Raw genomic sequence first — 23,445 nt, forward strand, 5'->3', positions numbered from 1 at the left:
AATTTGGCTTGTCCCTGCTGCACCGGCCGAATTTCGATCCATGTATGGCCAAGTTATGAAGCTTAACAGACATTCCTGCTCTCTAACTACCAGTTTATTACTGGATCAAGCAGAACCAAGCTGAACCTTTGTCAGCTTCTCTGAGAGTCAAATGCTTATTTTAAAACTAATACAGCATATAGAGAAAGGTCTGTGAGCTTTTCAGTTATTGGGGACTTTTTACACAAATACACCACTTCATGATATAAAATACTGTATATACCGGTAAATATTTTATATTTAAATTTCACGTTTAGCCAAAAAAAAAAAATTCATGTAATTTTGTATAGGGTGGGTGGTGTTTTATAACCCCTATCAGTTTTTACTGATATCGGGGGCTTTTGTTGGGTAGAGTTACCCCCTCACTTACCATCACTGTGAAACGATTTTCACCAGAGAGTATGGGGAAAATCTGCAACAGGGACACAGGCCATAATAACATGGAGTTGTAGCCTTCTACTATATTTAAAAAGGCAATTTTATTTTCATCTGTGTTAAAATGAGCGTACACACAACCGAGTTTCTCGGCAGAATTCAGCCAGAAACTCGATCGGAGCCGTATTCTGCCGAGAAACCCGGTCGTGTGTACACTTTTGGCCGAGGAAACCGACGAGGAACTCGTCGAGCCAAATAGAGAACATGTTCTCTATTTCCTCGTTAGTCAATGAGGAAACTTGGCTCGCCGAGATCCTCGGCGGCTTCACAAGGAACTCGACAAGCAAAACGATGTGTTTTGCCCGTCGAGTTTCTCGGACGTGTGCACGGGGCCTGAGGGCAAATCTCTCTAATGAAACCCCAGCTAGCAGTAAAAAATCTAACAGTGTTCTAATCCATTCCCATTCTATCTAAAATGTATTAAAAAAATGTTTGGCTTGACATACTGTACACTTTAAATAATAAACACTTTTAATACTGTGCGCCAATAAAATACCAGTATTAGCTGTATCTGCCTTTGTATAATATATTCTGCCCAGTCTTACTTAATCAGAAATGTGCTGTATTTTATTCCTTAGTATTTATTTACTGCGCCTCTGTTTTTTGTGCCGGCCGTAATACCCGCAGAATGTATTGTGAGCAGCACAATGTTGATATTGCTAGAACGAATGCACAAACAAAATAAAACAAAATGATGTATTCTGTGGTTTAAATGCCAGCTAGCGATTGTCATAATCCCGCACTCGTTCCACTTCTGTCCTTTGACATGAATTTACTTTCAGCAAATATTTGCATGTGTAATTGTGTAATTAGACTGATAGAGGTTATTATTAATTCTGCTCGACAAATAAAGTAATGTATTTTGCCACTTCTTTGAAGTCATGAAACAAATTGGCTCCCAGGAATAGCTAATAGCTCTCCAACCAAAGCCAAGCGCATCCTCTGTTAGATGGAACAGTAATTGCTTTTCCATCCCAATGCATTTCTGACCGCCCCAAATACTAATTTCAAGCTTTCTTTTCAGCTAAGTGACACAGGCCGCTACACCTGCACTGCATCCACTCCAAGCGGGGAAGCCAGTTGGAGTGCATACATCGAGATTCAAGGTAGCAAATGCCAATAAAAATGTTTAATTGTTACTTACTTTTTTGGAAGTTATATTTTCCTCTCTCCATTATATTATAACTTAGTGCAGAGAGTCTTGGTCTGTAGCAAATTAAAGCAAATCAGTCGTATATTTCTTTTAAAACTAAATAACTTGAAACTGAAGATGACCAGATATCTTCTTTGTAATCTATGTTTGTTATATATTTAATGGTTGTTAAATAGGATCAAGACTTGATACTTGAACTTGATACCTGAGTGCCAAGACCCACCGTGATCCTTAACTGTAGGTGATGGCATTGCACATGTGGTATTTTGATTATTTCCTGTGCTCTGTAGGTGGAAAAATCTGCTTAGTATCTTGGCCTATTGGAGAAATGTCTTTAAGAACACATAGTGTTTAGAAATAGCTCCATTACTGCCACCGAGGCTCAAATATAGAAACAATGAATGTAATCATTGGGCCAGGACAACTTGATACCTGAGTGCCAAGACCCATCTTGATCCTTAACTGTAGGTAATGGCATTGCACTCATGGTATTTTGATTATTTCCTGTGCTCTGTAGGTGGAAAAACCTGCTTAGTATCTTTGCCTATTGGAGAAATGTCTTTAAGCCCACGTAGTGTTCAGAAATAGCTCCATTACTGTCAGCTAGGCTCAAATATAGAAACAATGAATGTAATCATTGGGCCAGGACAACTTGATATCTGAATGCCAAGACCCACCTTAATACCTAACAGTTACAGATAGTGTTGCACTTGTGGTACTTTGATTATTTCCTGCATTCCATGGGTAGAAAAACCTGCTGAGTACCTGTGAATGTTGGAGAAACTTTGTATAGCCCACATAGTAGTCCAAAATTGCCCTACAACTGCAAGTGAGGCTTAGTTGCATGTTATTATTGGGCTATTTATGACTACTCTTATATCTGATTAGAAATTAGATAAACATCAACCACCAACAGGTTTATTTCAGGCGATGTTATGTCTTTTTGATCAGTATGCACCTGACCAATTTCCAATGAAAGATTGATTAAAACCCTAAAACCTTGTTCAGTTGCAATGATGTTCTCCATTTGCCAGCTCCAGTAGGTGACTTTCAACACCCCTATTTTTCTTCTCCACGGTATATACATGCTCATTTATGTACTTTACATATGCTAGCTTTAGTGCATGATTTAATGCAGGGGTATCAAACGCAATTTAATCATCGGCCAAATCAGCATCATGGTTGCCCTTAAAGGGCTGGTTGTATCTATATGAATTTATCCAAGGCTTTTTTTCTGTGGGGAATATGTGCAGGAACTCAACCACAAGCTCCGATGGACAGCATCAAATAGTGGATGTGAACAAATTGCACAGTTGGAGGATCTTAAAGGGGTAATAAATATCAGGAGTGTGTAATGTGTGGAGTTCAGGGATGCGCTATGTACAGAGTGCAGTTTCAGAGGTGCCCTATGCACAGAGTGCAACGTTCAGCTGTATACAGAGTGCAGGGTTGAGGAGTGCACTACATACAGAGTTAAGGGTTTAGGGATGTGCTATGCACAGTATGCAGGGTTGAGCTTTCTTTCACAGTCTGTCTATAACTCTCTTCCATCTCTCCTCAGCTCTGACTTTTGCAAAACTCTCACCCATCCCCCACATCTCCCTCCCAGCCCTCATATCGCCTCCCCAAAAGCTTCCATACATCTCACCTACCCATCCCTACTCTAGTACCTCCCGACTCTGTAGGTGGCTCTGCATCTCTCACTCACTTTCAGGGAGATCATTGGTCGGCACCTGTGCACCCGGGCACAGAAGGGGATCTCAGTGCAGCTTACCATGTGATGCTCCATCCTACACTGCACCTGCATCTCCCTTTTCCCTTCTGTAAGTGCAGGTCAGACAGAGATCTGTGAGAGCCACTAAGAGGAAAGCTGTCCTTGTAAACACAGAAGGATCCTGTGTTTACAAGTGACAGTGGTGAGGGGGAAGCGGAGGGTGGGAGCCGGAGGTAGCGGAACAGAGTTCTGCCACGCTTGAGTTGAAAAAAAGCCCTAGGTGCGAGGGCCACATGAAATAAACTGGTGGGATTTGGCCCACAGGCCTTGTGTTTGACACACCTGATTAAATGTAAGAATCTCCAGCAGAGTGACTAAGTGGTTAGCACTTCTGCTTAGCAGCGCTAGAGTTATTGGTTCAAATCTCAAACATATTACTAGCTGCTTGTAGTTTGCACTGTGCCTGCATGGGTTTCATCCAAGTACTCTTACCACGCTCCAAAAACATGCTGGTAGATTAATTGGCTCCTGTCTAAATATATATATATATATATAAATGTGAGTTAGGGACCTTAGATTGTAAGCTCCTTGAGGGCAGGGACTGATGTAAATGTTCAATATATATGTAAAGCGCTGTGTAAATTGTTGGTGCTATATAAGTACCTGTAATAAAAAATAAATACTTAATCTCTGTACAAATAAGCATGAACCAGACCACTCCAGATGAATCTCAGGGGATTGCTGGTCTGGCTTATCTGTTTGGCAATATGCAGTGATAATGCAAAAGGATTCACCAGATCAACCAGACCGCTGAAAACACAAGAGCTGCATCCTGTGCCATTTAATAAATGCATTAATTAGTAACTGATACATTTTCCTCTGTCTGCTTGTATGGTGAATCCTTTCCATTCTCAGTTCATATCTATACAGTTATTACATCACACAATTTAAGGAATTATTCCAAAAATTGTTGGTTGCAAATAAGAAATTTTAATAGGAATAAATTTTTGATCTACTAAAATTCCACATATGAAACCATCATCTTTGGATTTATTCTTAAAGCGCCTGGAGAAATAACTGTACAACTTGCCATGAGGACCAGTTGGGATCACCTTTACATTTTCTCTGGAAAATATACAGTGATTGTCTTTTATGGGCAACAATGACAGTTTTTTTCTGATCAGAAAAAAAAGGTTGATTTACCAAAACTGGAGAGTGCAAAATCTGGTGCACCTGTGCATGGTAGCCAATCATCTAACTTCAGCCTGTTCAGTTAAGCTTTGACAAAAAAAAAACCTGGAAGATGATTAGTTTCTATGCAGAGCTGCACCAGATTTTGCACTCTCCAGTTTTAGTAAATCAACCCCATAGCTCTTATGCCCTGTACACACGATCAGGCTTTAGCCCGACCAAACGCACATCGGAATTCCGACGGAATTCCATCAGAGGAAAAGAGAACATGTTCTCTTTGTATTCTCCGATGGAATTCATCAGAATTTCCGATGGAATTTCTCCGATGGGCATACACACGGTCGGAAATTCAGATCGTGTGTATGAGGCCAAACAAGGCATCTTTATAAGGAACTTCTTTTGAGATGTTAGTGGCCAGCTGTGACCCCATAATAATGGCCACAAGCCAACCAGTGTCATTTCTGGACATGTGGTCACAGTAATAGCAGTAAAACTGGCCATAGTTACAAAGTTCTGTGTAAATAGAAATCTATATATATTTTTTCTCTTCCTGACTTCCTCACTTTTGGCAGTGAAAAGTAATGTTCGCTGCGTTTTTTTAGAGTAATATAAAAATAGGATGTGAAACTTGTAAAATTCTTTATAGGTCAAACATCAAAAGATGTACTTTTTAATATCTTTGCCATATTTCATATGTTAACTAAAACACTGAAGTCTTTTTGTGTATATATGGTACTGGAACAAAGCCCTACCTCTTGTGAAGAAAAAAGAACAAGATCACATTCGACATAGACTAAAAAAAATTTAAGAACAGATGATGTTAACAATACCTTATTTTGTATAGCAGAAAAGTTCTGTATCGAAGAAGGATAACATTTCAATTATGGTTAAATAAATTATAATTTTTTTGACATTTACATTTCAATCTTTTCTTTTTTTTACTAGAATTCGGTGTTCCGGTACAACCTCCGCGAGCTACTGACCCCAACCTCATCCCAAGTGCCCCTTCCAAACCGGAAGTCACCGATGTCAGCAGGAACACAGTAACTCTTTCTTGGCAACCAAACTTGATTTCTGGTGCAACACCAACATCATATATCATAGAAGCTTTCAGGTAGGACAGAAGATGAATGCACAGCATTGTTGGCTAAGTCTTGTTATGTGCTCTTTGCTATATGGGATTGCTTTTCTCATTTCAGTCATGCATCTGGAAGCAGCTGGCAGACAGTGGCAGAAAATGTCAGGACTGAAAAGTTTGCTGTTAAGGGGCTAAAGCCCGCTGCAATCTACCTCTTCCTTGTGAGGGCAGCGAATGCCTATGGACTGAGTGATCCAAGTCCAATATCGGATCCTGTAAAAACACAAGGTAAGCTATAGTAAAGCAGGCCATAGATTATGCGATTTTCATTCCTGCAACCACGGGTCAGTCAGTGTTGACGGGGAATCCATTTTGCAGAGCTATTTTGTACTCCCGGTGGGGCGGCATGGGGAGCTGTCCCTGCAAGGAGAACACTAAGAGCCGGTTCACACTAGGGCGACACGACTTCCAGCGCGACTTTCAGAGGCGACTCCGACATGACTTGAGCATGAACCACAGGGCGATCTGGGGCGATTTACAACACAACTTGAAGTCGTCTCCAGGACAGGAGACTTTACAGTGGCCAATAAAACAACAATCAGCTCTGGGAGAGGGAGGGGGAGGGAGGGGTGCAGGAGAGGTTTCCCTGAGAAATGTATGTTATCTTCCTGGAAAGTAGCTTCAGATAAGACAGGATCCGACTTCTGAGGCGACTTCCATTGAAATCAATGGGTACAAATCGCCTACAAGTCGGATTGAAGTAGTACAGGAACCTTTTCTGAAGTCGGATCGCCTTGAGTCGTGTGTATTTACACCGCTCCCATTCACTTCCATTGTTTTTCTCTACAGCGCGACTTGGGACGACTTGAGGCGACATGAAGTTGGATCGCAAGTCGCCCCAGTGTGAACCGGCTCTTAGGGTTGTTTATTAAAACTGTGTGGTGCAAAATCTGGTGTAGCTCTGCATAGAAACCAATCCGCTTTCAGGTTTTAATTATAAAGCTTAATTGACAACAAGTAAAATAGTGGGAAAAATAAGTCGGTACAATAAATGCTGGATCGCAGCTACCCTAAGGCCCCGTACACACGACCGAGTTTCTCGGCAGAATTCAGCCAGAAACTCGGTCGGAGCTGTATTCTGCCGAGAAACCCGGCCGTGTCTACACTTTCGGCCGAGGAAGCCGACGAGGATCTCGGCGAGGAAATAGAGAACATGTTCTCTATTTCCTCGTTGTTCAATGGGAAATTTCGGCTCGCAGAGATCCTCGGCGGCTTCACAAGGAACTCGACGAGCAAAACGATGTGTTTTGCCCGTCGAGTTCCTCGGACGTGTGTACGGGGCCTGATTTTTGTCTGGACCAAAAATGAATTATATTCAAAAGCAGAAAGGGAAAGCAGTGCTGATCCCCAAATAAATAATGCAAATACACAGGTAAATGTGCTGACAGACTAGAACAATAACCAAAATATACCTAATCTTGAATAAATCCCCCAAATCTTACTGAAGTATACATATATGTATCTATAAAGTGCAAAGTGCTTGAAAAATGTTGCAATGTGCCATAATGTAAAACAGGTGCAAAATAACAAAGTTCATATCATTAGTGATCCAAAAAATCTGAGTGTCTACCAAAAAAAAATTGTTTATAAATATATATATAAAAAATATGCTCAAACAAATACGCAAAAATAAAGTTTATACATCTTACACGATATAAATAACTAAAAGTGATATTCAGTAATATCTTGTATCCGTAGATCAACTTTGAAACACCAAATGTGATCCTCTACCAGTCGTACCAAACTGACTCACCAAATTAAGTGGCTGGTATAATTATAAACCAGCAGCTGTGCCTTTGTGCAATCCAAAAAGCCGTTTTCGGGGTACATAGACTCCCCCTCAAAACTCAAGCCAAAACTCAAGCCACAGTCCCCACATATATAGGAGAGGAAGAAGGAAGCTCCAAAAGTGTAATACAGTTTTTAAAAGGTGTATTTTTAAAAACATATACAATCATTAAACTCACATTTAAAAATGTCAGACCCGACACTAGGAATAGCCGGCATATATGTGCTCCTGATCAAATCTGACCGCTCAGATTGGTATATGAGCCGCAAGTGTGATCCTGCATAGCGTGTTGATGTCAGAGTTCTTGCCCTTCCCTACGCATTTCGTCATACGGCGTCTTCCCAGAGCGGCTTCACTGCCGCTCCGAGAAGACGTTGTATGACGAAATGTGTAGGGCGGTAAGAAAATCCCAATAAGCATATATTGATTTGTTTGCGCAAAAGTTATAGCATCTACAAACTATGTGATATATTTATGGAATTTGTATTTACTATTTTTTTTTTACTAGTAATGGTGGCGTTTAGTGACTTATATTGGGACTGCAACATTGCGGCAGACAAATCGGACACTAAGGCCTCGTACACACGACCGAACATGTCCGCTGAAACTGGTCCGCGGACCAGTTTCCGCTGACATGTCCGACCGTGTGTACTGCCTAGCGGACAGGTTTCTTGGCCTAGCGGACAGGTTTCCAGCAGACAAAAGTTTCTTAGCATGCTAAGAAACTTGTCCGCTGGAAAGCTTTCCGTCGGACATGTCCGATGGTTAGTACGACTCATCGGACATGTCCGCTGGTTATGACGTATAACCAGCGGCCCGAAATCCCACGCATGCGTCGAATTGATTCGACGCATGCGTGGAAGCATTGAACTTCCGTGTTAGAGAACGTCGGTGTCTTCTACGTCACCGCGTTCTCTGTCCGCTGGGATTTTGGTCTGATGGTGTGTACACACATCAGACCAAAACCTCCCAGCAGACATGTCCGATGAAAACGGTCCACGGAGCGTTTTCATCGGACATGTCTGGTCGTGTGTACAAAGCCTAAGTGACACTTTTTTGGGGAACGGTGACACCCATACAGTGATCAGTGCTAAATAATATGCACTGTCACTGTACTAATGACACTGGCAGGAAAGGGGTTAACATCTAGGGCGACCAAAGGGTTAAATATTTTCCCTGGGAGTGCTTTCTAACTGTTGGGAGGAGGGGTGCTTTTACTGTAAAAATACAGAGATCCGTGTTCCTGCGGTGCAGAAACTAAAGATCTCTTCTGTCACAGAACAGCGATCAGCCATGTTCACATAGGCAGACCACTGTTGCGTCTGCCTCTGAAATGATCAACGGGTCCTGGCAGAAATTGCACGCCCCAGACCCAGGAAACAAAATCATGTACAGGTTTGTGATTTCACGCCGAAGGGCGCCCTGCCGCAGTATATATTTGCACGGGGCAGCCTGGTAGCGGTTAAAGTGTGACATGTTTGGTATCCATTTACTTGGCATAACATTATCTTTTATATTTTACCAAACAGTTGGGTATTATATTGTTATTTTGTACATTAAAATACATTTAAGTGAATGTTTATTTAAAAAAAACAGTTTTCGTAAATTTCAAAAGCCACTGCACAAATATTGTGTGACATAAAAATATGTAACACCAACCATTTTATTCCCTAGCGCCTGGTAGCGGTTAAAGTGTGACATGTTTGGTATCCATTAAATTGGCATAACATTATCTTTTATATTTTACCAAACAGTTGGGTATTATATTGTTATTTTGTACATTAAAATACATTAAAATGAATTTTTATTTAAAAAAACAGTTTGCGTAAATTTTAAAAGCCACTGCACAAATATTGTGTGACATAAACATATGCAACACCAACCATTTTATTCCCTAGGGCCTCTACTTGGAAAAAAAACAATGTTTGAGTGTTCTAAGTAGTTTTCTAGCAAGAAAAAAGAAATTATGTTTTTTACATATAGGAGAGGAATGTCAGAATTGGCCCGGACTGGAAGTGTGTATAAATATATATATAAAAGAGAGCTTTGTGTATTTTATACCTGCCTGGAGTTTAGATTTAAAATAAGAAAAGGCCAAAACACTCCAAGACAAAAGATTTAAACAATTCCACCTATTTTGTTTGAGTGTTCCGTTAACATAATTCTTAAAAGCGGCATAAACATTTCCAATAATCTGTTTATAGGAGAATACTGCCAACTACTGCGGATTCACACAAACCGTTCTTTTCTACAACTGTTCATGTTCTTCAGCTTTACTATATTCCCAGAGAGCCTGACCTATTCCGAGGTGTCACAGTGAGATATAAAATTCCTGTAGGCCGCACCATGTCTCTGAGCGGGTCAGACAGAGTGCAGCTGCGAGGAATGTCACTGCCTTCTCTCCTCTGTGTCATTTATCCTCATGTACAGCAATACAGATCCGCTCCTGAAGGGATGTTCTTCAATGGTTACTAAGTACACTGGGCCCATTATAGCGAGAAAAGTCTATTGCAGTGCAAAAATCAGGTGTTGTGACTGATAAGAAAAAAGCTCAATTTCTTTCTTGTGCAGCATTTCACTTGAAATTAAATTGAGAGAAAAAAAAATTGACGGGTTGGAACAGTCTCAGTATTTTCCCTTTGTGGCATCATTAACATACACACAGGAACATTTTATATCTGTTCAAAAAATATGGAAAAAGGGTGCAGCCCAGTGTTGTTTCTTTTACTTTTACTGATTCTCCAAGAAAAAGTTAGAATTATGGTACTTTTTTCTTTTCAGACTAATGCTGCGTACACACGATTGGAATTTACGATGAAAAAAGTCCGATGGACTTCATCGTGTGGGGGCCCCATCGGACTTTTTTCCATCAGGTGTTTAAAAATAGAACATGTTTTATTTTTTTCCGAAAAAAAAACTGATAAGAAATACAATTTAATACAGTAGTAATCAGAGGGCCCCGCTCATTAGAGCGTACAATTTAAGATGGAGGGTCAAGAGATACAAAAGTTAATAACTGTGGAGGATGGGCTGATGGAGAAAATAAATGTACAGTTGTTAGGTGGGGGCAGGATAGGCCTCTCTGAAGAGATGAGTTTTCAGGGATTGTCTTAAAGTAGACAGAGTAGGAGATAGTCAGACAAGATGGGGTAGGGAGTTCCATAGGATGGGAGAGGTTCAGAAAAAGGCGAGCATGGGAGGAGGTAACAGGGGAGCTAGAGAGCAGGTCTTGAGAGAAACAAAGAGAACAATTAGGTTGGTATTTCAATACAAGGTTAGTGATGTAGCAGGGAGCTGAATTGTGGGTGGCTTGGTAAGTAGTTGTTTGAATTTTGAATTATATTCATTGGGTGAGCGGAAGCCAGTGGAAGGATTAGCAGAGAGGGGGACACGGAAAGGTTGGTAAGGTGGATGAGTCCGGCAGCAGCATTCATGATGGACTGAAGGAGGGATTAGACTATTTAAATGTAATCCAATAAGGAGGAAGTTGCAGTAGTCAAGACGAGAGATGACCAGGGAGTGAAGTTGAAGTTTTGTGGTGCCATTGGTTAGAAAGTGGCGTATTTTGGAGATGTTCTGTAGGTTGAGGCGGCAAGCTTTGGACAGGGATTGGATGTGGGACCAAAAGGATAGTTCAGGAGTCCAGGATTACACCTAGCACTTTGTCATGTGGGGACGGGTTGATGTTAAGAAATTTGATAGTTAATAGTTGAGCTGTTGATTTTGATGGTTGATGTTGGGGTTGGGTTTGAGTACATGCTGCAGCCATACTAAGGCAGTGCTCATTTGGCTGTTTTCTTAATTTTATATCACAGAGAATGTAAGGGTAGGAGCTGGAACATGCAAAAGTGAATGAGAAAACTCTGAATTCCAGGTGGAACAGGAGTTGGGAATTATGACAGGGAGATCTCATTGTTGCGATATGCAAGAGACTGGTTAAAAACAAGGCATGGGCTGATTCAGCCTACATGGCTCTACCTATTCATTACAGATATTTATATAGTGCTGGCAATTTATCAAGTTCTTTATTTATGTATGTTATGCATTGGCATTCACCCTTGAGGAGCTTACAATTTAAGACCCCCATCTCACATGCATACATGCACATACTAGATCTACTTTAGACAGAGGCCAATTACCCTACCAATGGTAAGACAAATAATGTTAGCGCTCGGGATGTAGACAATTATATATGTACTAGCTGAATACCCGGCGTAGCCCGGTCTTCCTATTTTAACCTTTTGGGGAGGAAAATCATAGTAATATAAATATACCCATCTTTTATATAAGGGTGTAGGTAAGGGTTAATTTAACTGTCATATATTTTTATTTGGCATATAAGTAATATGTGTACCAGGTATTATTGAAATATCTCCAGGCGTACAGAAGTTATGTGGGAACATACATTTCCCATTGATTTGCATGGGACTTTAAACAAAAACCCTGACCCTCACAAATGGGGGTAGTTAAGGGATAAATTAACTATCCTATAGTTTAAGTGAACATATAAGTAACATGTGACCAAGTGTTATCGAAATATGTACAGCCGTTTGGAAGTTATGAAGTTGAATGGGACTTTAAAGAAAAACCCTGACCATGGCAAATGGGGGTGGGTAAGGGTTAAACCACCTATCCTATGTTTGTTGCTGACATATAAGTAACATGTGTGCCAAGTTTCATGTTAATATCTTTAGCCGTTTGGACGTGATGCTGGAACATACATACATACACACACATGTTGAGTTTTATATATATAGATATCTAAATAATAATGATAATAAAGGTGAAATTAGGCTACAAGAGCCACAAGGAATCGGGGAGAAGCCAGATAAAGTTCCTTAGGGGGGTTTGAACCTGTGGAGTAGCGTGTGACGTCACAGGACCAGGAGACCACAAGCATTTCAGGGCATGCGCAAAGCCGCTAAAGAGCATGCTCTGAAACGCGTTGTGGTCTCCCCGATCCTGTTGCGTCACACGCTGCTCCACGAGCAGGTTCATCTCCTCTGAAGGAACTTTAGCTGGCTTCTCCCTGGCTCCTTGCGGCTCTTGTAGTCTGGATTTGTGACCGCCCTGGAGACAGTTTTGACGCAGGACTATTCCCTATGTGATTAGTTATATCTTCCATGAGCACATCGATCCTTACTTAAATGTAAGTGCACTAAGAGACGCTTTTCTATATCTTTTTTCTGTGTTAATGGTTTGAGTTTTTCTTCACCCTTGAGAAGAGCTGGCCCTTAGTGCCCTGTTATTCAACACCCAGCCATTACCATTGTCTTCCCTCAAGAATTATCATCATCTGTTATATACTCATATACTTTTATTACTATCATTTTTATTTGTGGACTTTCTGCATTGAAGTGTTATTCCCTCTAATTTCACCTTTATTATCATTATTATTTAGATACATATATAATTGCCTACATCCCAAGCGCTAACATCCCGAGTATACCGAGCGTGTGTACGAGGCTTTCATGTTTCTCATCAAGAAAACTGCCTAAAATCTCGACGAGAAAAATAGAGAACCTGCTCTGTATTTTTATCGTCGGGATTCTCGGGAATGTTTTCCTGTTGAGAATCCCGAGAATGTGTATACTTACCTGTCGCCGTGGAAACCCGTGCATGCTCGAAATGACTTTGACGCATGCGCGGTAGCTTCCTAGGCATAAGTAGGGTGCAGCAAGATGGCGGCGACCGCATCGAATGTGACGAGAGCATGAAGTCACTGCGTTCGCTCCATTCAAAAGAACGGTGGTTCTTTTGAATGGAGTGTCTGTACACTCGGCCGGCAAGATATTCTTGCCAAGAATCTCGTCAGGAAAAACAAAGTTTTTCTCCTGACGAGATTCTGTTCCGTGTGTACGAGGCTTCACAGTTTTATTTTATCTTCCTTCATTTTATGTATCAAGTGTTATACATAATTGTCTTAATTCATACGTAAAAGCATCGTAGGAGGTCTTAGATATCAGTTTCCTATATAAATACATGATCTGAGCCTTAATACATTTTCTTCTTATTATTCCAGATGTCCCTCCTACAGCTCAGGGTGTGGATCATAAACAAGTACAGCGAGAACTAGGAGATGTGGTGTTACACCTGCACAATCCCACCATCCTCTCTTCTTCTTCCATTGAAGTACATTGGACAGTAAGTGGATATGAAGAATCACCATCCCATCTAACTTGGCTTCTTCAGACTCCATTCAAATTCAATTCAATAAGAAATGGTTGGGGTTTGGGTAGGCAGTAGATGGGTCCTAAAATGGCTTAATGTAAATCTAAAGCCAATAACAAAAACATATGGGGGCTGATTTACTAAAGGAAAATAGACTGTGCACTTTCCAAGTGCTGCTGCACTCATGTTCCCCACAGCTTTGTGAATGTGGTGAAACTTTAGTTTGAAAAGAATTCCCAATATGGTGCAAGGAATTTTTTTTTAAAAAATAGTAGTTTTGCTTGGACATAATTAGATGATGGCAATCAACAGCTTTACCATCACGTTCTGGGGAAAATGAGTGCAACTGTATTTACAAAGTACATAGGCTATTTGCCTTTGGTAAATCAACCCCATTATATTGCATCTTAAGTCCTTAGATGTGGGCGCTAAGACTGGCCATAGACGGTTCAAATCTCTGCCCGGTTCAGCAGGAATCAGCCCAGATTCAAACCATGTATGGGCAGGTTAAATGTATCGAGTAGATTGATTAACTTGAGTACAACCGGCCTGCTGGATTTTGCATGTGACTATCGATTGCGGCTGGTATAGCTGCCAGCAATAAACACAGTGTTATACTGGCATGGATGCCCCCCCCCCCAACTGAGAGAATACTAAAGTTTGGTGGAAGAGATTCCCCCATCAACAATGTCTCTGTTGCAGAAAATAAATTTGCTCTATTTATGGCCGGCTTTAGACTAAGAACAAGATCAGCAAGTACAGAAAATACCTGTTGGTCTTTTTAAAAGATGCCATGTCATTGCCACTCCCTTTGAGCTGACCTGAAACCATAACACAATATTACTGTATAAACTCGAGTATAAGCAGACCCGAATATAAGCCGAGGCACCTAATTTTACAAGAAAAAACTGGGAAAGCGTATTGACTCGAGTATAAGCCTAGGGTGTCCATCTGCATGCCTCACTTTGCCTCACTGTGTCCATGTGCCCATGCCTCACTGTGTCCATGCCTCACTGTGTCCATGTGCCCATGCCTCACTGTGTCCATGCCTCACTTTGTCCATGTGCATGCCTCACTGTGTCCATGCCTCACTGTGTCCATGCCTCACTGTGTCCATGCCTCACTGTGTTCATGCCTCACTGTGTCCATGACTAGACTGACGTTAAACATGGAAGTCTATGGAAGGGGTGCCTGGGTTTTAAAAAACGGTGCTCCCCAGCTGTAGGTCCCCCCGACAACATATGTTGCACACTTGTAGAGGAGAAATGGAACTACATGTGTGCCAAGTTCCGGGTCCAGGGGACCTACGACCGTCCGGTACCGGGTCCCCAAAGTCACCAGAGAAATGAACGTTTAACATAAGAGTCTATGGAAGGGGTGCCGGCTTTAAACAAATCGGTGCTCCCCGGCCGTAGGTCCCCTGGACAACAAACTTTGCACACTTGTAGAGGAAGAGTGGCGCTGCATGTGTGGCAAGGTTGGGCCAGTGCCGGGTCCCCAAAGTCCAGGAGATCAGGCACAAAAAGGTGACTTGAGTATAAGCCGAGGGGGGCATTTTCAGCACCAAAATATGTGCTGAAAAACTCGGCTTATACTCGAGTATATACGGTATCCTATTTCTGTAAACCACTACTCCTATAAGATGGAGATGAATAAAAGCAGACATGTTTGTAGTCCAATCTGGGTGGCAACCGTGGATCCCTCCATAGATACAGTGAAGAAGTGAGCATAGCCACAGGAAGTGAGAAATTCAGACAAAGAGAAAAAACATTTAGAAGGGAAATGGAAGGAAAAGGTAAGTGAACCAACAATGCACTAGCTTAAAGGAACCTATTTTGAAAATAAAAAACAAACCTTTACAACCTCTTTATATTTCTCTGTGTACCAACATAACTCTGTGTTAATATAGAATGTATTTTTTCATCTCTCCTTAGGTGGACCAGCAATCACAGTACATTCAAGGTTACAAGATCCTCTACAGGCCGAGTCCAGAGAACCGCGGGGAATCAGCCTGGTCAATATTTGAAGTTCGCACCCCGGGAAAAAATAGCGCGGTCATTCCCGAACTTAGGAAAGGCGTGAACTACGAGATTAAAGCCAGGCCGTTCTTTAACGAGTTTCAAGGAGCTGACAGCGAAGTGCGATTTGCCAAAACCCTGGAAGAAGGTAGCTCTCCTCTGAGCAATGCTGATTGCTGCCGTAATGTTGTGTTGGTAATGAAAAGCAGATTTTTCTAGGCAGTTATTTTGCTGATTGGAGATAACAGATTTTATAGGGATTCATGATCAGGTATTTTAGCTGTGATTTGTTTACAGGTACGCTGTACAATATTTAACTTAAACAGAAAGATTAGCTTGATTAGCTAGAACATATACTTAAACACTTTTAAGCAGCCAACTTGCTGAGACCGTTTTTTTTTTACTTGCTTTTTCAGCAATCATGTGCTTTTACATTCCACTTTTATAATAAATGGTCTCTATAATGTATGTTTATGCACACAAATTACTATAACAATTCTTAGAACAAACAGCATGAATGTCCTTGTGTACTACAGTCCTGGTGCATTTCCAGCTGCATTTCCGCCAGCCACCCGCAATCTCTTCACAGAGAGCCAGAATGGGGATCTGTCAATGTAAACAAACAGATCCCTGTTCTGACAGGGGAGTTCAGAGTGATCATCATTCCTAGTAATCAGGAACAGCGATCTCTATCTTCTCCCAGTCAGTCCCATCCCCCAACAGTTAGAAACACCTCTCTAGGGAGCACATTTTACCCCTTGATCGCCCCCCAGTGTCATTTATACTCTTATTATTGTATTTTTATAGCACTGATCGCTGTATAAATGTCAGTGGTCCCAAAAAAGTGTCAAAAGTGTCCAATCTGTCCGCCGCAATGTTGCAGCCCCGCAAAAAAAACGATGATCACCGCCATTACTAGTAAAACAATATGTAGATCTATATATATATATATATATATATATATATATATATATATATATATAGATATGTATAGATCTCTATATATATATATATATATATATATATATATATATATATATATATATATATATATATATATATATACAGTGGAACCATGGATTATGAGCATAATCCGCTCCAGTAGAATGCTCATAATCCAAAGCACTCGCATATCAAAGCGAGTTTCCCCATAGAAGTCAATGGAAACTAAAAATAATTTTTTTACACATTGACTTCTATGGCATGCAATACCACATGTGGCCAGAGGTGGGGGCACCGATAAGCCTCGGAAATACTCTGGGACAGCTCGGCTGAACTCAGAAACCCTCGCAAAGGCTTGGAAACAGGATATTTCCAAGTATTTCTGAGTATTTCCAAATGGCTCAGATCTGCTCAACTCCGCTCTCACACCTCTGGCCAAATGCGGTACTGCCTACCGCTGTGGCTTGAATTCTGCTTGTTTTACGAGAAAACACTCGCAAACCAAGTCAGGATTTAAAAAAATGCTCGTATTGCGAAAAGCTTGATAACCGCGTTACTCGCAATCCGAGGTTTCACTGTTTATATAAAATAAAAAGGCCATAAATCTATCCCCTATCTTGTAGACACTATAGCTTTTGCGCAAACCAATCAGTATACGCTTATTGCGATTTTTTTTATCAAAAATATGTAGAAGAATATATATTGGCCTAAACTGACGAAGACATTTTTTTTTTTTTTACATTTTATTTTGGTATATTTATTATAGCAAAAAGTAAGATTTTTTTTTTTAAATTGTCAGTCTTTTTTTTTTTTATAGCTCAAAAAAACAAAAAAACGCAGAGGTGATCAAATACCACCAAAAGAAAGCTCTATTTGTGGGAGTTTCACCCAAAAATTGAACTTCCTCTTTTTGGAACCCCCCCCCCCCCCTCCAGTGTAACATTTGGCACCTTTCAGGGGGGAGCAGATATCTGTGTAATACAGGTATTTTGCTCCCACTTCCGGGCATAGATATCCGAGCCACCCATGGGTATCTACACCAATTCCTACGCCTTCTCCCCCCCCCCCCCCCCCGCTGTCTTCTGGGAGACACACAGGTCCCAGACAGCAGGGACCAGTGGGATAGTGCTTTGCACATGCTCAGTAGGGAACCAGAAAGTGAAGCCGCAAATCAATATTTTCTACTTTTTGTTATAATAAATATCCCCCAAAAATATATATAAAATAAATATAAAAAAATGTTTACCTCAGTTTAGGCCGATACGTATTGTTCTACATATTTTTTGCGTTTTTCGCAATAAGCGTTTATTGATTGGTTTGCGCAAAAGTTATAGCGTCTACAAAATAGGGGATAGATTTATGGCATTTTTATTAATATTTTTTTTATTTTACTAGTTATGGCGGCAATCAGCGATTTTTATCATGACTGCGAGATCGGACACATCGGACACTTTTGAAACTATTTTGGGGCCATTGTCATTTTTACAGTGAAAGGTGCTATAAAAATGCATTGATTACTGTGAAAATGAACTATATATACAGTATGTAAATTGTCGGTGCTATATAAATATCTGTAATCAATCAATAAATCATAACATACATGCACTTTAAAACATGAAAACATGGTCCGGCCCATACAGTCCTATCAGATATACATCCCGTATGATTTTCTTTTTTGGACTTTAAGGCGATGGAACTAAAGCTCTGAGCTGCCATATTAGCCTTCTTATCATATTGGGAGCTGAAAATCTTCTCTAAGCAATAACTTCATTTTATTTGAATGTATTCCTGTGCAGCTCCCAGCGCTCCTCCGCAGAGTGTCACTATTAAAAAGAGTGAAGGGAACGGAACATCAATTGTAGTCAGCTGGTCGCCTCCTCCTGAAGATAACCAGAATGGATTGGTCCAAGAATACAAGGTGAGACTTTTTTATGTAATAAAAGCTGTGTTTTACTCATCGGGCTGTTTATTATGCTGCTACATGGCATACTAACATATGTCATAGCCAATTAAATACATACAGTATATAAAGGACTGGTATTAGTGACATTTTACTGGGCTCAGAAATAACACACAATGTATAGACCTTGCAAGCTAAACTGATGCATTAAATACATCAACATTCTGCATATTTATACACAATTGGTGTTAAGCATAAAAAAAAAAAAAGACATAAACAAGAAGTGTAAATGTAAAAGATGCTAATTTTAAACTTCCAATGTAAAAAGAAATGTGATATGTGCTGGTCATGGATGTTTGTCTCCATCTAGTGGCTAAAATAGAAAATACAATCCTTAACATTACAGTACTTCTTATGTGAACTGATTTTACAGGGATAACACTTCATCTGTTATTAAATAATCTGAACATAATTGGTTTGGTATTTTGAATATAATAACTATTAAATTAATATTCAGTTAATTTTAAGACAGATCGTGTAAATTGCTAAGTGAGTATTAGAACTTTTAAGGTTGTTAAAAAGCAGCCTATTTTAAAGTGCTTTTATTGCTGTACATTCCCCCCGATGGTGACATAAGAATACCTCCCAACTGTCCCTGATTTCGAGGGACTGTCCCTGATTTGGAGCAATTTCCCTCTGTCCCTCATTCTCCTCACTTGTCCTTCATTTTGGTCTGATCTATACAGATGTATATAAAATCCACTTTTTATCTATCAAAAAGTGTTTCCCAGTGCTAAACTTTCATCTGATTTCTAAATTGCTGCATTTGTAAATTCCAAAAGCCAATATAAAGAAATAGTAGTGGTAAAAAAAGCACTTGTGGGTTTAATCAATCTTATTTTTTTGTACAATTCTCCTTTAAGGGGGCGTGGCAAAGGGTGTGTCCTATGCCTGCATACTTTTGCTGATAGGTGTCCCTCATTCCCATCTCAGAAAGTTGGGAGGTATGCATAAGCAGTAGTTGTTCTCGGTGGGTGCAGTTGGGTACATGTTGTTTTTGACAAGACCTGCTTGGTTTCAGCACAATTGAAATCTGGGTATATACTGAAGTAGAGGGTCAGCTACAGGGTGGGGTTAATTTACTGGGGAGTAAGGTTGGTGCAGCTGTGCATGGAAACCAATCTGCTTCTAACTTCAGCTTGTTCAATTAAGCTTTGACATAAAAACTGGAAGCTGATTGGTTTCTATGCAGATCTGCAGCAGATTTTGCACCCTCCAGTTTTACTAAAACAACCCCTATGTATTATTGGGTAAAAGGGCTTTGTTTTAGGCATTAATATGCATTGCTTTAACCTCTTGCCGCCAACGTGGTACATATATGCAGCCTTTCGTGGGTGTGCTTTAACATCGCAAGGCCGTATTTTTTTTTTTAGCCCTATTTAAAGTGGTGTTCCACCCTTTTTTAGTTTATTAAAAGTCAGCAGCTACAAAAAGTGTAGCTGCTGACTTTTAATAAACAGACACTTACCTGTCTCGCGGTCCAGTGCCTGGAGCCTCGCTCCTCTCCCCCTCCTCTCCACGGAGCTGTCATAGCAACTGTGGGCACCCAGCCGTGACAGGTTACGGCTTCAAGGCCAGTGTGCGTGTGCAAGACGCGTTGCTCTCTGCTATATCTGGGACCTTTGACGTGTCCCAGATTATTGCTGGCAGGGAGGGGCCACCTAGGGTGAAAGGAGGAGTTGCCTAGGCGGCCGAGAAGAGGAAGAAGAAGTGGGACTAAAAAGAAGGTACCCACCCAAAAAAAATTATATGCCAAATGTGGCATGTAAGGGGGCACGGAGTGCTTAAAGTGGAAGTTCCAGTTTTGGGTGAAACTCCACTTTAAAACATTCTTCTGTGCTAAAAGCGCATGCCCTGCACGCTGCTAGCACAGTCACCAGCAGGGACGGACTAGTTCCTGATGCATACTTATGATTGGGAGCTTTCTGATGATGTGACCACTGTGAAAGCCAATCACAAACGGTTATGAATAATGGTGGGTGTAATGGCGCTAAAAACACTAAAAAAAATGCTTAATCAATATATAATCCCATATAGTAATAAACAAAGAATTCCGTAGTGAGTCCTCCAATGGATATAAATATAATGTGTTCCACTCTGAGTAAATCCTGGATTACCATCCAACATCAATAAAAATGTGAAGGGTAATAATAGTGGTAAATAATAATAAATGATAAGTGAACAGCTGTGCTAAGTACTGCACAATGTTGCATCAATCCAAAAAATATATATAGTAACTAAATGAACATCAATAATTGTGAAAAACACATCCAATCTTATAAAACCACCAAAAAAACGATAGTCACAATCACAAACGGTCATATGACCCAAATGCCCACCTCTGCCTTCTGACATTTAGAAGGGCTGGTAGGTGGCAGCGGGAAGGGTTTAAGACAGCTTTTTCTTTCTAAATAGGCAGTCTATGCATGTAAATACACACATGTACCATTTTATGTGTGCTGCACACTAGATTACTGAGTGTTCACACGTGTGCGGTGTGGTGAACTGTAACATGGGTTCAGTGTGCTGTGCTGTGCGTGGAGTACCATTTAAAATGAATAGCAGTACAATGCAACCCCCTGGCTGCATTTTCTCAGTAGGGGGCAGATAGATAGAAGGTCAATCAGAAACAGCTCAAGGAACCCCTAGCATTCCTTGGAGGAACCATAGTTGGAGGAACCCCAGTTCCAAACCCTAGTTGGAGGAGCCCTAGTTGGAAGAACCCTAGCTGGTGGAACCCTGGTTGAGAACACCAGTTGGAGGAATCTTAGTTGAGATTCCTAATTGGAGAAACCCTACTTGAGAACCCTAGCTGGAGGAACCCTAGTTGAGAACCCTAGTTGGAAGAACCTTAGTTGAGAATCCTAATTGGTGGAACCCTAGTTGCGAACCCTAGCTGGTGGAAGCCTAGTTGAGAATCCTAGTTGGAGAAACCCTAGCTGGTGGAACCCTGGTTGAGAACCCTAATTGGAAGAATCTTACCTGAGAATCCTTATTGGAGGTACCGTAGTTGAGAACCCTAGTTGGAAGAACCCTAGCTGCTCTGAAGATAAGCCATATATTCCCTTTATTTAAAGCTATGTGTTACTATGCTATATTTTACTTAAAGCAGGGGTTCACCCAAAACATTTTTTTTTAACATTACATCTAGCAGAGCCAGCATACTAAGGACATTTACTTTCGGCAGGTCATTTTTTTTTCTCCGTACATACCTTTATATTCTGATTTTGTGCAGGGCTTCCGGGTTCCGATGACTGCGGGACTGGGCGTTCCTATCCTTCGGTTCGATGATTGACGGCTTGTGAAACAGATGACCTGTCGCACAACGCGCGTCACCAGATTTCCGGAAATAGCCGAGCTGCGAGTCGGCACTATACGGCGCCTGCGCAGTCAGCTCTACATGGCGGGCGCAGGCGCCGTATAGTGCCGACTCGTAGCTCGGCTATTTACGGAAATCTGGTGACGCGCGTTGTGCGACAGGGGACCTGTTTCACAAACCGTCAATCATCGAACCGAAGGATAGGAACGCCCAGTCCCGCAGTCATCGGAACCCTGAGGCAGGGATAGGAACGCCCAGTCCTGGAGTCATCAGAACGCGGAAGCCCTGGACAAAATCAGAATATCAAGGTATGTACGGAGAAAACAAAATTACCTGCCGAAAGTAAATGTCCTTAGTATGCTGGCTCTAATGTTAAAAATGTGTTTTTAGGGTGAAACCCCACTTTAATATATGCATAAAAGAGGATTGAATCCTCCTATAATACTATGTATAATAATATATATATATATATATATATATATATATATATATATATATATATATATATATATATATATATATATATATATATTACCAACACTATAATACTCTTGGGTGAGATAATAAAACACAATTGTCATTAGCATATAGATATATTTAATAAAGCTCTGATATTTTGCTATACTCTCATAGTTCACCCAATGAGCTGAATTCACAATTATTCAAAAGCCAACTTTCCCTCAAACCAGTTAAATACATTTTGGGAGGTAGGTCATGTGGGCAGCCTTTGTAAAATGCCACTTACCCCACCAGCTCAATTTCAATGTGATGGTCCAACGCTGTGCAGCTCCTCTGTGAATCCTCTGACTATCCCATCTTGGAAGACTGCAGGGGTGTGAGCAGAGAAAAGTGAAAGTTGCTGGAGAAATTCAGAGCTATATTTTAAACTTGGGGTGGCCAAGGAAGGTAGATTAATGCACAATGGCTCTCCATATCAACCTCCACCTAAAATAATTGCACAAGGAAAACTATGTTTCCAGATCACAGCACTGCATTGTGGTGGTGTGCAGGCACTGTGCACTGAGAAAAAGTACTGCATGTATCCATGTATTGGCAAGGTGGTTGAACAGAAGTCAATTTGCACAACCAATCAGAGCTGCCAGATACAGTATAGCCCAACAGTTATCTTTCAATTACCATTCTCAGAGATTTAAAATCAGTGTATTCTTCTGATACAAGGAGCAAAGTATCTTGTATGTTTAGTGAAATCACTTCAGTGTGCGGCGGTGAGAGCGTTTCCATATCTTTGGTGTTTCATTGGATATGTTTATTTTTTGTGCTTGGTTTTTTTCATGTGCAGTCACACCGGAGATGGAACTTTTTGTACTATCCCTGTGTGTCACTCCACATGTTTTCATAGCACCCCACATATATACAGATATATATTTTTTATATTTAATGTTAGTCTGTTTGGGGGTCATTTATCGCTGTGAACATATATCAAGTTACATTTATTGGTGCTCTAATTTTATTGGAATCATAATACATGCATATTTTTCTATATATTCTCATATACATACATACATATATATATATATATATATATATATATATATATATATATATATATATATAT

General features: G+C 40.6%; 1 protein-coding gene across 8 annotated transcripts in view; it reads left to right on the plus strand.

Annotated features, from left to right (window-relative positions):
• The window catches only part of ROBO1 (roundabout guidance receptor 1), a 1,468,549-nt gene that overhangs the window by 1,350,783 nt on the left and 94,321 nt on the right, over positions 1 to 23,445 (plus strand). For all 8 annotated transcript variants that reach the window (XM_040338766.1, XM_040338761.1, XM_040338765.1 and 5 more), the window contains 6 exons: positions 1,499 to 1,580; positions 5,478 to 5,646; positions 5,732 to 5,898; positions 13,482 to 13,603; positions 15,565 to 15,796; positions 18,387 to 18,508. In XM_040338766.1, coding sequence (XP_040194700.1) covers positions 1,499 to 1,580; positions 5,478 to 5,646; positions 5,732 to 5,898; positions 13,482 to 13,603; positions 15,565 to 15,796; positions 18,387 to 18,508 — 894 coding nt within the window. The remainder of the gene's footprint in view (positions 1 to 1,498; positions 1,581 to 5,477; positions 5,647 to 5,731; positions 5,899 to 13,481; positions 13,604 to 15,564; positions 15,797 to 18,386; positions 18,509 to 23,445) is intronic.

Source organism: Rana temporaria, chromosome 2, assembly GCF_905171775.1.
Source record: "Rana temporaria chromosome 2, aRanTem1.1, whole genome shotgun sequence".
NCBI classification, from domain to species: domain Eukaryota; kingdom Metazoa; phylum Chordata; class Amphibia; order Anura; family Ranidae; genus Rana; species Rana temporaria.